Genomic DNA, 12669 nt, shown 5'->3' with positions numbered 1-12669 from the left:
CCAGAATTTTTTAAATAATTTTAAAATGAAAATGTTTAGTATGGTCACTACGAATGCTGAAAGACTTCAGATTTTACAGGGCCACGAACCGTACAAAGTATACCTCTTTGATCAATACTTTTTCTCGAGTACAAAATTCCCTACCATTGCACTTCTGAAAAACGGCGATGGCATCTTACAATCTTTGATGACTTCTCTGTGACAGTTAAACTGAAGTCCCTACATATATTAATAGAAAAATAAAAGCTTTTAAAAACCCACGGTAGTGAGTTCGCTCAGCTAGTCACATTTTCTCTTCCAACATAAGTTCATTTTTAAAAAGCCTACATGACAAACCGCCAAGGTTTCACTTGGAAAGCTCAAAACTTGAAATCTAGTAACATACGTTAAGTCAATGGACATATAAATAGGACTTGCTTTCATTTTTAATTACCTTGGGAAAGTCCGTTCCCAGTGTCCTCTGGATGGCAGCCTCCCCAATATTAATAAATATATTACATATTTACAAGCTCATTTCGATGTTCTGACACTGATAAGAAGCTGAACCACGAGAAGGGCAAAATGGGCCTCCATTCAGGGGTGTCTTCATGAGGTGTTGGACAGAGAGGGCCGGCGCACACACAAAGAAGAATGAAGGCTGGCGGGGGCGAGGGCGGAGAGGAGAGAGGAGAGAAGGGGGTCCCGTAGCCTCAAGGAGCCTTCCAGACCCACACAGGCAGAGCTCCGTAGGCTCAGCCTCAAATGTCAAGAGCAGATTGAAACCCAGTGCTTCACAGCGGGCAGCTGAGGTGGGCAAGGACAATGGGAAGGTATCGTCCTTTACGAATAAGTGCGTGGATAAGAGGGGCAAGCCAGACAAAGCAAGATATTTTAAATGCAAGCTTCTTATAAGCATTTCAGATCTGCCCCTGAAATAGAAAATGTAAGAGAGAAGATGAGGAGATTAGTTTTGGCACCAAAAAGAGCAGCCTGACTCAAAGGGAAAAAATGATCTTGTCGCTTGAACAGAACTTTCCCCTTTCCTACAGTTACTATTTTGAATTTTGCTCCAGACCCACAATACTGTGCCCTTGACTCACCTAGCTCTTTCCACTTCCATGACAGTCCCGACCATTATATTATTCAGTTTCTCCTGAATACTCACATCATCCTATGCCAGATCATAGATATGAAGCAGTTGTAAAGGCAGAGGTTTTACTTGAACTGTGGATATTTTGTTTTAGCTAATCTTTGTGAGTCATGAAACTCAATTTTAATTCAGTATCCAGGTTGGAGGCAAAAATTATGAAAAAGGGGGGCTTACCATCTTATGCAGAGTTGCCCACAGAGGTTTAGATGACATAATAATTTGCACCCTGTAGACACAGTGTGGTTAAATAGAATATCCTACTCCCTTTTCTCTATGGCATTCATTTAAAAAGATGTGAGTCGAAGGCCAGGTATGGCTTCCAAATAACTCTTCCTACACGAACAGATCAAATAATGCGGCGCTTTAGAAGACTCCGTAAGAAAGTTTCAAAAGGCTGTTACTTAAAGTCTTTAAAACCTAAGTCTCAAAAAATGTTCCACACTGGTACATAAGCAGTAATTCTTCCGTGAAGTCAGCTTCACATGCAAATACTGAGGAACTGTTAACGTGCATTATTTAGTCAAGAGAATCATTACAACCTATTTGTTTTGTACTACGCATTTAAATAACTTTTAAAACATTACCTAGATCACATATTTTCAGACCATTTTAAACTACTGATGTGGAGCTTTGAGGTATTAACGTTAATCTAGTGTAAAACTCTTACTCTATGTTGACTTGTTTTCCTATAAATCCATTTATAATACAATGTTGTTACACTATTAGAGATTTGCATTTCGCATAGCTTTATGGAAATTACTGAGCATATTTATTCGCCTATTTTCCAAACACTGGTTGTTTCTAAGCCTTGCAAAATAAACTAGCTATAAATTAAATGAGCTGAGGAATTTCAGACGCAGAAGCGACCCGAATTCCCCAACTATTTGCACCGAGCATTTTGGGGGCAGAATGAGTGCAAAAAAAGCATCCGAAGCCTGTCCGTCGGTTAATAGTTGTGGTATTTTAAAAATCTGTTTTGTAAAAAGTTTGCTTTACAAAAATAAATTTACTTTAAGTCCGAGGCCGAATTACAGCCAAGTTCAGACTTGACGGCCGAGTTATTAACCTCTGAAAAAAGTAATTGACGATGGATGTGCTCCCAGATGGTTAAAGCGTGTCTGCTGGGTGCCCCCATCCGCAGCCTCAAAACAGATCACCCGTGTGGCAGGAGTAAATTGGGGCCCCAGAAGAGGACCAGGTTCGAAAGAGAAGCAGCATGACTCGGTGGAAGGAGCCCGGGCTTGGGAATCGGAGGACGTGGGTTCTAATCCCCACTCTGCCAACTTGTCTGCTCTGTGACCTTGGGGAAGCCACCTCACTTCTCTGTGCCTCAGTTTCCTCATCTGGAAAATGGGGATAAAGACTGTGAGCCCCATGTGGGACAACCTAATTACCTTCTATCTACCCCCGCGCTCAGAACAGTGCTCGGCACATAGTAAGCGCTTCACAAATATTATCATCACCAATAATAACTTCCACGAGTTTTTCTTCTGTAGTCCTCAAACTCCCCAAGAATCTACGCTGAATCTACAATTGTTAATACTACTCATAATTAATACTTTCAAGATAGAGAATAGACTCCTGCCACTTACTTGCGCCGGAGACGACGCTACAGTGGGTTTCAACGGGGCTCAGGGAAATGGGCACGGTTTATCTTACGCTCTATCTTACGCTAGAATGCAGACATTATGAAGCCCCTCACTTAGCCGTGAGCTCAGAGCAATATTAATTTAAAGATCAATTGAGAGCTGTAGTAAATCCTAAGTTTTGTGCTGACAGACGATAAGGACCATAGGCCATCCTAGGTATGTGGATACTGTATTCACTAGATAGGAACTCTATTTGGTGGAAATGCCAATATGACTTACTGCTTAGAGCTGTGCTAACCTTGACACCTGGGTTAGATTGGGTTTCGGCTGGGGTCGGAGAATTCTTCCAGAAATGGTGGGGTAAATAACTGTCCAGCTTCCAATTGCATCGGTGAAAAAAATAATAATAAAAAGCAGGTTTCAAACTGTTATATTCTTTCAGTGCAAATGAGAGAATGGCCGATCTGCTGCATATCAACAGACACAGAAACGTTGTGGGGCAGCAGAAATGCAGAAATCTAATGCAGATTCAAGCCTAGTCAACAAAACCACAGAAGGGAAAGATCCTCCAATTCAGTGTCCTGACACCAGTGACTTTGGGAACACAAAAGCAACGGAAAAGGCACGGGGCTCAGATCTCATTGATAGTTCTCTCCGAAGGGCAGTACTCCGAGGGGCCTGGGGAGGACATGTAGAATGACTGGGTTTTCCTTTTCAAACGGGCTCGCTTGTTGGCCAGTACCAAGCTGCGCCGGCTTGAGCTGATGATTTCCGAAATAAACTTTTTGCAGTCTACGCACACTTCCATAGTGCTCCAGTCTTCCATCAGCTCTTTGGGGAACTGTTCTTCTTCATCTCCTTTTTCCACAGATTTAGACTTCGAGGAGAATCTGAAAAACCCAAAAATCAATCCCGTGTTTTCCTCAGCAGTCGATAAAAGCGGCAATGGAATAAAAAAGCCAAATGAGAATTTAATCATAATCTTCTTCACCAAAGAAGCTGCTGTTATTCAAGTAATGAATAAGTACAGAATGAGCAGAGAAGCAGCGCAGCTCATTGGCAAGAGCCCGGGCTGGGGAGTCAGAGGTCATGGGTTCTAATCCCAGCTCCACCACTTGTCAGCTGTGTGACTTTGGGCAAGTCACTTAACTTCTCGGAGCCTCAGTTATCTCATCTGTAAAATGGGGATCCAGACTGTGAGCCCCACAACCTGATCAGCTTGTATCCCCCCAGTGCTTAGAACAGTGCTTTGCACATAGTAAGCACTAAACAAATGCCATCATTACTATTAATGAGTACCAGAAATGTTTTTCAAAGGATACCGTCTCCCCCCCCAGACCTTAAGCTCCTTTCATTCATTCAATCGTATTTATTGAGCGCTTACTTTGTGCAAAGCAATTGTCGGTAGGGTATCTATTTTTCAACTCGATTGAACTGTGCTCTCCCGAGTGCCTAGCGTGGTGCTTAGTACATAGTAAGTGCTCAATAAATAACATTGATTGATTGGGGTAGGCTATTTTTGGTCTCTCTGCCTCATGGTCTCCATGCTAAAATATTCATCTGCTTCGAGTCCAAGCAGAGTCTTTGATGACTATGCTATAAATACATATTTTAGATTATCTATATTAATGTCTGTCTCTCCCTCTAGACTCTAAGCTCATTGTGGGTAGGGAATGTGTCTACCAAGTCTGTGGTAATCTATTCTCCCACATGTTTAGTTCAGTGTTCTGCACACAGTAACTGCTCAGTAAATTCATTTGATCATGATATGCATGAGCAGGTAGCAAGATCTGATATGTGCACCTGGGAGAAAATGCCTTTGAGGAAGATCTGAGAAACAGTCTTTCCAGGTCAGTTTTATCCTAATCCTCAACACTTCATAGACTATTGTTAACAGTTTTCATGCATTTAAGAAACTTGGTATCATCAACATTAGAATTCAAGTTCTAAAATGGGAAAGTAGGAGCTATACAATGTCCAAGCTTGGTAAATTTTAATGAAGACATGGATATTTTCAAATTCCTAAACAGGAAAAAATTTAATGCTATCGCTCTTTTAACCCAGCACGAATAACAATTTACAAGACAAGCAAGAATGAATGTTGATCTTATTTTATGATCTACATTTCCCTTGATTTTGGCCTGGTAACATTTTGGGGGGATAAGGGATGGTATAGGTTTCTTGTACCATCTGCAGAACTGAAACCAAATCGATGAGCAGTTAGTCACAGCCAGCCGCAGGCAATACCTGGCAATGCTCCGGAGCGGCCGGTGGTGGCTTGTGGATGGCTTCTCTGGTCTCATAAAACTCTCCCCTCTTTGCAAGGCGGACGGTCCCAGAGAAAAGATAGGAAGCGTGGATAATGGTTTGGAGGGTAGCCGCATCTGTTATCCCCAAATCAGACGGAGAATGAGACGCACCGTTATGAACCACAGAACATTCAGAAAGTAACGTGAGCTGGAAGGCGCAACTTACCTTTTTGCAACACTGAGAGCACACAGGCCTGCGTAGAAATGAAAACCATCAGTCACTACAGAAAGAATGAGTATATTTGTGCCTGTGTCAATTGTTCCACAAAGTCTGGATGTCCCTGCTACACTGCAGGAACTCTCCATTCTCCCATGAGAAACTGTTTAACACATTGTCTGTTTCGGGATTTTCCCACCAACAAATTTTAGAGAAAAGTTAACAGATGTTCCCATTCCTAAATACTAGAATGAATGTCAAGGAGAGAAACCATCACAGGGTTCATCACAGAATTTTGGACTGGGTAGCCTGACCCAGGACTGGCAGGTATCGTAATTAGCAATACAATCAAACTGCATAAACTTCTCGATGTGGGCAGGGAATGCGTCTGTTACATTGTTATAATGTGCTCTCCCAAGCGCTTAGCACAGTGTTCTGCAAGCACTAAGCACTCAATAAATACAAACAACTGACTGACTTATTAGAGAGAAGGGCCCTATAAAAGGATCATTTCATCTTTAGGGTGATTTCAAGTGTTTCTATCAAGGATCCACATGGCCATTACTTTTGGATCTTGTGGCGTGGATATACAAAAACATTTTTAAAACAACTTTTCTATCTTAAGTAAAACAATCAGCCTGCAGAAAGAAATCGACTACTCTCTTTCATAGGAAATATTTTTCCCCAAAACGCTAAAGCTCCATACCTAATGCCTAAGTTACAAAATAGTACAAAGTGGCAGGGCCAATCGTTTTTCCTTTGCAGGAGAACAGTGAGTGAAAAATCAAAGCTAATAGAATGCCCAGCATTCTAGGTAATTCTGCACATCTTACCTCTTACAGAATTGACAGGTGTATGACCAGGTGAAAAAGGAAAATCTTCTGGTTCGGCAACAGAAACAGAGCTAAATGATAAACAAGTGTTAGAAAGGAGAGAAAATTGAGGGTCCTCCTCCCCCTCCCATCCCCTAACTGTAGGAGTCCCTCAGCGGGCAGTTCTTGGTCCCCTTCTATTTTCCATCGATGCTCACTCCCTTGGAGAAGTCATTGGCTCCCATGGCTTCAACTATCATCTCTATGCGGATGACACCCAAATCTGTATCTCCTAGTACTCTTGGGAGGGTATGGTACGACAGAGTTAGTAGAAACGTCCCCTGCGCGTGAGGGGTTTACAGTCTAGAGGCTACACCATTATTATTAAAAAGATGATTAGGGTAATAATGCCTCCATACTTTGTAGGTCAGAAATTTAGGCTGGGGATTTCAGAAACTGGGTAAGTGTCAAATTTAGTTAGAACTCATGAAACAGCCCAACCTCAAGTAATCTTTATATGTTCACAATCTCCTAGACTCCCAAAGTGGATTCCTTTTGCAGGATGTGGGGATCCTGGCATCAAAATTATTACTGGCTTCTACAGAAATTAATAAAGACAAGAGACCTAACGTTAAAGGGATTAATGATCCAGCTAATATGCTCTCTTTAGTCAGGGATCAATCAATCAGACACCATTTGCCCCATCCTCAACCCCACAGCACTTATGTACATATCTATATAGTACATATTATCGAATTATTTATTATATTAACGTCTGCCTCCCCTTTTAGACTGTAAGGTCACTGTGGGCAGAGACGGTGCCTACTTAACTCTGTTTACTGTACTCTCCCAAGGGCTCAGGACTCAATAAATGCTCACTAAATGCCACTGATGAGGATGATGATGAATCAATCTACGATACCTGTTGAAAGTTTACTGTGTGCACAGCATTACTACAAAAGGATTTTCATGTTTGAATTATTGATGTACTTCAGGCATTTTTACTCAGATTATTTATCTACTGTAACCTTCTTTGGAGATTACTCTGCTCAGGAAATAATGCTAATGAGAGCTAAGTAACTTGAAAGGGAATTAACCATCTCTTTCCATCCCCATTGTTCCTTCCAACTGGAATTAGTTTAAGGCCCTTTGATGGTATTATTTGAGCCTCTCTTTCACATGCTAATAGACTTGACTTAGAATTGAAGACGACCATAATCCACAAGGAAATCTCATGATTTCTAATATAGAGCTCACTTTGGTGTTGAGGTAGAGCCAAATAAGGGATTTCAATGGCCCAGAAATGAATTATTTAGAGACCCTCCCTTTTACAGACCAAATGGCACCCCTATCATGGATAAATGTGGAGTCAGAGGTCATGGGTTTGAATCCAGGCTCTGCCACTTGTCAGCTGTGTGACTGTGGGCAAGTCACTTCACTTCTCTGTGCCTCAGTTACCTCATCTGTCAAATGGGGATTAACTGTGAGCCTCACGTGGGACAACCTGATTACCCTGGATCTACCCCAGTGCTTAGAACAGTGCTCTGCACATAGTAAGTGCTTAACAAAAACCAACATTGTTATTATTATTATTATTCAATGCTACCATGGAAGCAACATGAATAAACTTGATGTTTAACTCCTTATTTTATAATGTAAATAAATCCCACAGTAAATCAAGGAACATCATAAAAGTTCCATATCAATTCTACTGTGTTTTTTAAAAAGCACAATAAGAAGTGCGATTTTTATATCTGAACCTTCCTAAGCCATTTACTCTTATCCATCAGTTTGTATTTTCAGAATACAGGGGTTGTTGTGGGGAGGGGAGGAATTCCCTCTTCGGGTGACAAGAGAGCTGAAATGGACTGTGCCAAAGAAAGAACTGGCCTCCTGAAGTAGTCCAAAAATCACAGCCCATCTGGTGGCCTTTCTACTGATGGAAAACTTTTCCCACAGGTCATTGGTGAGATTCCCCATTCTGGTTGGATTATTTTTAAGCATGGTACCTTTCCTTTTTTCAGAGCAGTGTAGACCTCCTTGTACTGCTGGTACTTCTCCAGCTCCGCCTTCACCAACACCTGGCGAATGTGCATCACTTCCTCCACAGTGAGAGCCAGGCACTCCACTGGGTAGCAGAACTCCTCCTGAAATTCAAAACTCCTCATGAATGGGCAACTCCCACCACCATTTCCTATTTCCCTCAGAGAACCAATCACCTGGTTAGTAGTTTCCGAGAAGAGAGAAAGTTTCCCGTGAACAGAGCGGCTGATCCACGGGCAGCCCCCAAGTGGCAAACCCGCGGAGAGAAAAGAAAGCAGAGGAACTGCATGGGCCCCTGGGGGCGGTTCACGGTCCAGCTTGGCAATGCCAACACATAAAAACTCCTCCTTGGATCAGGGGCTTTGGTCTCCGTAGAATGCTCCATCCATGGTTCGGTTTTCCTTTGTTGTTGGGTTGGTGGGTTTTTTTTAAAATTTAAACCAAATTAGCATTGGATTTTATCCTTTGATTTTCAGAGTCATACATGCTATTTGCCACACAGCATGCTGTAGGAAAACATACAGCATCCCTGAAACACAGGAGTTAGTTTTTATGTGGGTACTGGTTTGTAGTGCCCAGAAGAGCCAAATGAGGCGGTTAGTAGCTCATTCCTCTAGGTGTATTCAGTGGAACAAGGCATCAACAAGCCCCGAGCAACTCAATGGCACTAGTGAAATCTGAATGTAAAAATGGAAAGTTTGCTCTGCCTTAGTTTTCACAGCCCAATATAGTAATGGGATTTTCAATTTAATGAGCCACCGACAGAGGTCGAGCCAAACATTTCATCCAGATCTCGGCCTTATTTCCAAAGACCGCTTAACACAAGAGCGGAATTCTAACATAAATACTCTTGTTAGGGTGGACTTATGTAAATGCCGCTGATTCGGATTTGCTGAAAATGTAAACGAGGGGAGATATTGATGCTGCTGCCCCACTGAATAGAAGGCCTCATTCTCATTCTGTTTCTCACCCAGCCCTGCATTTGATTGGATAGATCCAACAGAAAGACAGAACAATCATACATGTCCTCTCCACCCTCTGCTTCCCAAGAGCGGCTGTGGGAAAGAGACCCTGAAACTAAATGTTCGGTCTTAAAAATTCATGACTAGCCTCCTCCCACCGACAATGGCATTGCTCATGGCAATGTACTGAAATGATGAAGTCTAGCTAATATAGCCTAATGGAGAGCCTGATGGAGAATCAGATGCCTAAAAATAGAGCCAGCTCACTGTTTCTACATTCTGTTCTGTCTTTCCATCCGAGAAAATAAAATTTTGTGATTTATGGTGTACATGTAGAAAACGTTAGCATTTACGACCCACCATATTGGGGGAAGGGAGGGAGGAGAGGGGAGTTAAAATTGCTGCCTCATCTAGAAACCAAAAGAAACATAGAAATCTAAAATTCTCTTTCACTGACAAAGTCCATCGATGTATCCTTTGAGATGCTTACCTAATGTGGAGGAAGCTGTTTTGTCCAAAATGACGATGTCCTTTGACCGAAACCCTCCCCAGCCATCACCCCTTTCAGGTAACACAGGATCTACTTGCCCTCTAGGTGTGGCCTACGTGACCAATACACTTGACTCCCTCTGAGGTGGGTGGTGAGAAGTGGCAAACCGGCAAGATGCCAAAGGCTATCTGAGTACTGCCTGGCTACTCTGGGTGCCACAACTTCTCTTAGGATTCAAGGAGGAAGACGAATCATTATTATTTTTGTTATTTTTAATCTTCCCCACGGACCTCCCCACCTTCCAGATATTCTGGAATAGCCCTTCCGAAGGCCAATTTTAATCCAAAATTAGTTGTAATAACAATATATACCACTGCAACCTAGACAACAATTCAACTTATTGCATAAGGTGATCAATATGGTTTGTTGGAGGAGTGTGTAAAAAACCTTGTCCCGTTTATTTTACTGCCTGCTCATTGCTAGGGAGGGAGGGCTCATAAAACCACTGTGGGGGACATGGACTGTGCCCAATCTGATTAGCTTGTATCTACCCCAATGCTTAGCATAGTGCCTGGCACATGGTAAGCGCTTAGCAAATACCATTAAAAAAAGCAGGGGATGGGGAAGGGCAGCTCTCAAGTTCAATGCTAATGCTTTAATTCTGGAGTTTTCACAAGGACAACAGAACTGAAATGCACCATTAAACACAAAGGTAAAATATCCTTAGTTCAAGAATGCTGTCATAAACATGTTTGAAAAGAAGGCAGATGCTAAATTGAACTCCCCTGGCTTAAATTCTACTTCAGTGGATTGGGGTGAAATTGCACTAGGAAGTAGCACACCACTAAGGCCATTTGGGCTTGAAATCATAAGTGATGGAAGCCATCCACCAGGTTTTCTAGTTTCCTGGCTTCGCCGAGGTCGGCTGAGGGCAGATTAGACACCGGACCAAGTATGTCGTCAATGTGCTCCTTGTGGCTTGCGCTTGTGAGTGGTGGTAGCTAGGCAGTGGTTTTGTATTGTCTGGTGATAGATGTGATAGACAAACTTCACAAAATAACAGAAGCCCCATGTGACGGAGCCTAAATTGTCTTCTCAATAGATACTGGCAGACTTAACGATTTAGGCAGTGCAAGCAGGAGCAGCAGTTTGGCCTGGTGGAACGAGCACGGGCCTGGATGTTAGAGGACCTGGGTTCTAATCCTGCCTCTGCAAAAGCCTGCCGTGTGCCCCTGGGCAAGTCTCTGTGCCTCCGTTACCTCATCTGTAAAATGGGGATTCAATACCTGTTTTCCCTCATACTTAGAATCCAAGCCCTGGGTGGGACAGGGCTGACCTGATTATTCTCTATCTTCCCCAGCCTTAGAACAGTCTAGGTTTTTGGTGGTTACTGAGACATTAGAGCTAACTTTTAGGAACGTGTTTACCAATTCTGTTATACTGTACTCTCCCAAGCGCTCAGCACAGTGCTTTGCCCACAGAAAGTGTTCAATAAATACAATTGATTGATTTTAAGTCTTTACTGCTCTTCTGAGCTTATCTGATACTTAAAATCACCTAAGCTATTCTTTTTCACTGGGTTGGTTACATTTGGGCCTTGTGAACCAAATTTCTGCACTGAAGTTGAAAACCAAGGATTTGTAGGGAAAATACAGGCAAAGCATTGCTGAAAGCAAGCGGGAGTGATAGGTATTAGAGACCTGGTCACTCAAACAATTGGCCATATTCTGCCTAAATGAATGGCATGATGACCCAGAAAAGGAGCAAAGATTACATCCAGACTACATGGAATGGGTAATAATAAAACTTTAAAATACTCAGGGATGGAAGCATTTTGTAAGAGGACTGGTTATTGCAATCATGAAGTACCTTAATGTTTCTCCTTCTCAGCCAGAACAAAGATAATCTGATGTATTTAACTTGGGAACTTTAGAAGTGCTCACCTTGCAAAACCTGGCAATCTAGGATAAAAACCAAAGCAACTGACTAACAAAAGCCAACGCTACGCTGAAATAATCAGCCACATTATTAGAAAATGTGGCTCTTCTCCCTGAGCCTGTAGAGCAGCCTTTCAAAAAGTTAAGGAGTTAAGGCTAGGATTCAGTTTGGGATCCTCTTGCTGTTTTGCAGATCAACCGTCCCCGGGCACGGCTCAAGGCGTGCTGGGGTAGAGCCGTGACCTTTTTGCTATGGTGACAGGTTGTCCATCCCCCAGTCACTGATGGGCAGGAAATGGATCTGCTAATTCTGGTGTGTTGTACTCTCAATCGATCATCAGTCGTACCTACTCTCCCAAGCGCTTAGTACAGTGCTCTGCACATAGTAAGTGCTCAGTACATCCCACTGATTGACTGTTTGGAGCTATTCTACAGTTCCCAAAGGAGTCCCTGAATAAATACGATCACTACGACTTCACCACAATGCTCCTCGGCCAGCAGTGAAGTGAGGTGGGGTGAGGCGGGGTGGAAGAACATACTTTCCTTTACATTTTCCTCTGGATGGAAAAGGTAGGGTGGGGTTCAATTTCCCTCTGGACCGTAAGCTGCCTCTAGACTGTAAGCTCAATGTGGGCAGGGAATGTGTCTCTGTTACATGGTACTCTCCCAAGCACAGTGTACAGTGCTCTGCACACAGTAAGCGCTCAATAAATATGACTGACTTGTTTGCCCAAATGAAAGTGGCCTTCTCCTAAGAGCTGTTGTAGTCTAGGTCTTGCTGGGCTGAGGCTGCATTTTTCGTTTGTTGTCCTTTCCAAGTTGATTTCCCCTCCCAAAAGAGATCACTGAGAGAGCCAGCCAACAAAAGACTGAAATCAACCATCAGAAGCACAGGTCAACCTAAGCCGTTAATTGCCTCAGAGCAGCACCGTGACTTAAGAATTACTCCCAAAGAGAGAGAATGCAGATGTGAAGGAATTCCCAGACCCAGCAGAAAGAGGCCAACCTTTGCAGATTTCCACCTGCTGGTCAGAGCTCTCTCACAGAGATAATACATAGCCCCTGCCGCCCCCAACATGGCTGCTTCAAAGGGATGAGAGCTGAGCAGAGAAGCTGTTTGTATGGTAGAAAAAAGTGGTCGGAAAGGCGTCCTTGGCCATAAACTGGTTATCCTAGGAACCTGAACAATAGACAGGGGAAAAAAGAAATTTGCAGGGAACAAAAAGAGAAGGAGAAAAAAC

The 12669-nt window shown here is 42.9% G+C and overlaps 1 protein-coding gene across 8 annotated transcripts in view; it reads right to left on the bottom strand.

The window, feature by feature from the left end:
- Positions 1 to 3132: 3132 nt before the first annotated feature.
- SPIRE1 (spire type actin nucleation factor 1) overlaps positions 3133 to 12669 on the bottom strand; it is a 183543-nt gene continuing 174006 nt past the window's right edge. For 4 of the 8 annotated variants that reach the window (XM_029066004.1, XM_029066005.1, XM_029066006.1 and 1 more), the window contains 6 exons: positions 12435 to 12608; positions 8006 to 8143; positions 6018 to 6088; positions 5194 to 5221; positions 4966 to 5102; positions 3133 to 3608 (listed from right to left, as the gene is read on the bottom strand). In XM_029066004.1, coding sequence (XP_028921837.1) covers positions 3350 to 3608; positions 4966 to 5102; positions 5194 to 5221; positions 6018 to 6088; positions 8006 to 8143; positions 12435 to 12608 — 807 coding nt within the window. In that variant the 3' untranslated portion in view covers positions 3133 to 3349. The remainder of the gene's footprint in view (positions 3609 to 4965; positions 5103 to 5193; positions 5222 to 6017; positions 6089 to 8005; positions 8144 to 12434; positions 12609 to 12669) is intronic. The other 4 variants (XM_029066008.1, XM_029066009.1, XM_029066010.1 and 1 more) reach the window with 2 other exon arrangements.

Source organism: Ornithorhynchus anatinus, chromosome 5 (assembly GCF_004115215.2).
Source record: "Ornithorhynchus anatinus isolate Pmale09 chromosome 5, mOrnAna1.pri.v4, whole genome shotgun sequence".
Taxonomy (NCBI): domain Eukaryota; kingdom Metazoa; phylum Chordata; class Mammalia; order Monotremata; family Ornithorhynchidae; genus Ornithorhynchus; species Ornithorhynchus anatinus.
Note: the sequence above shows the minus strand (reverse complement) of the source record. Positions and strands in the feature narration are given on the sequence as shown.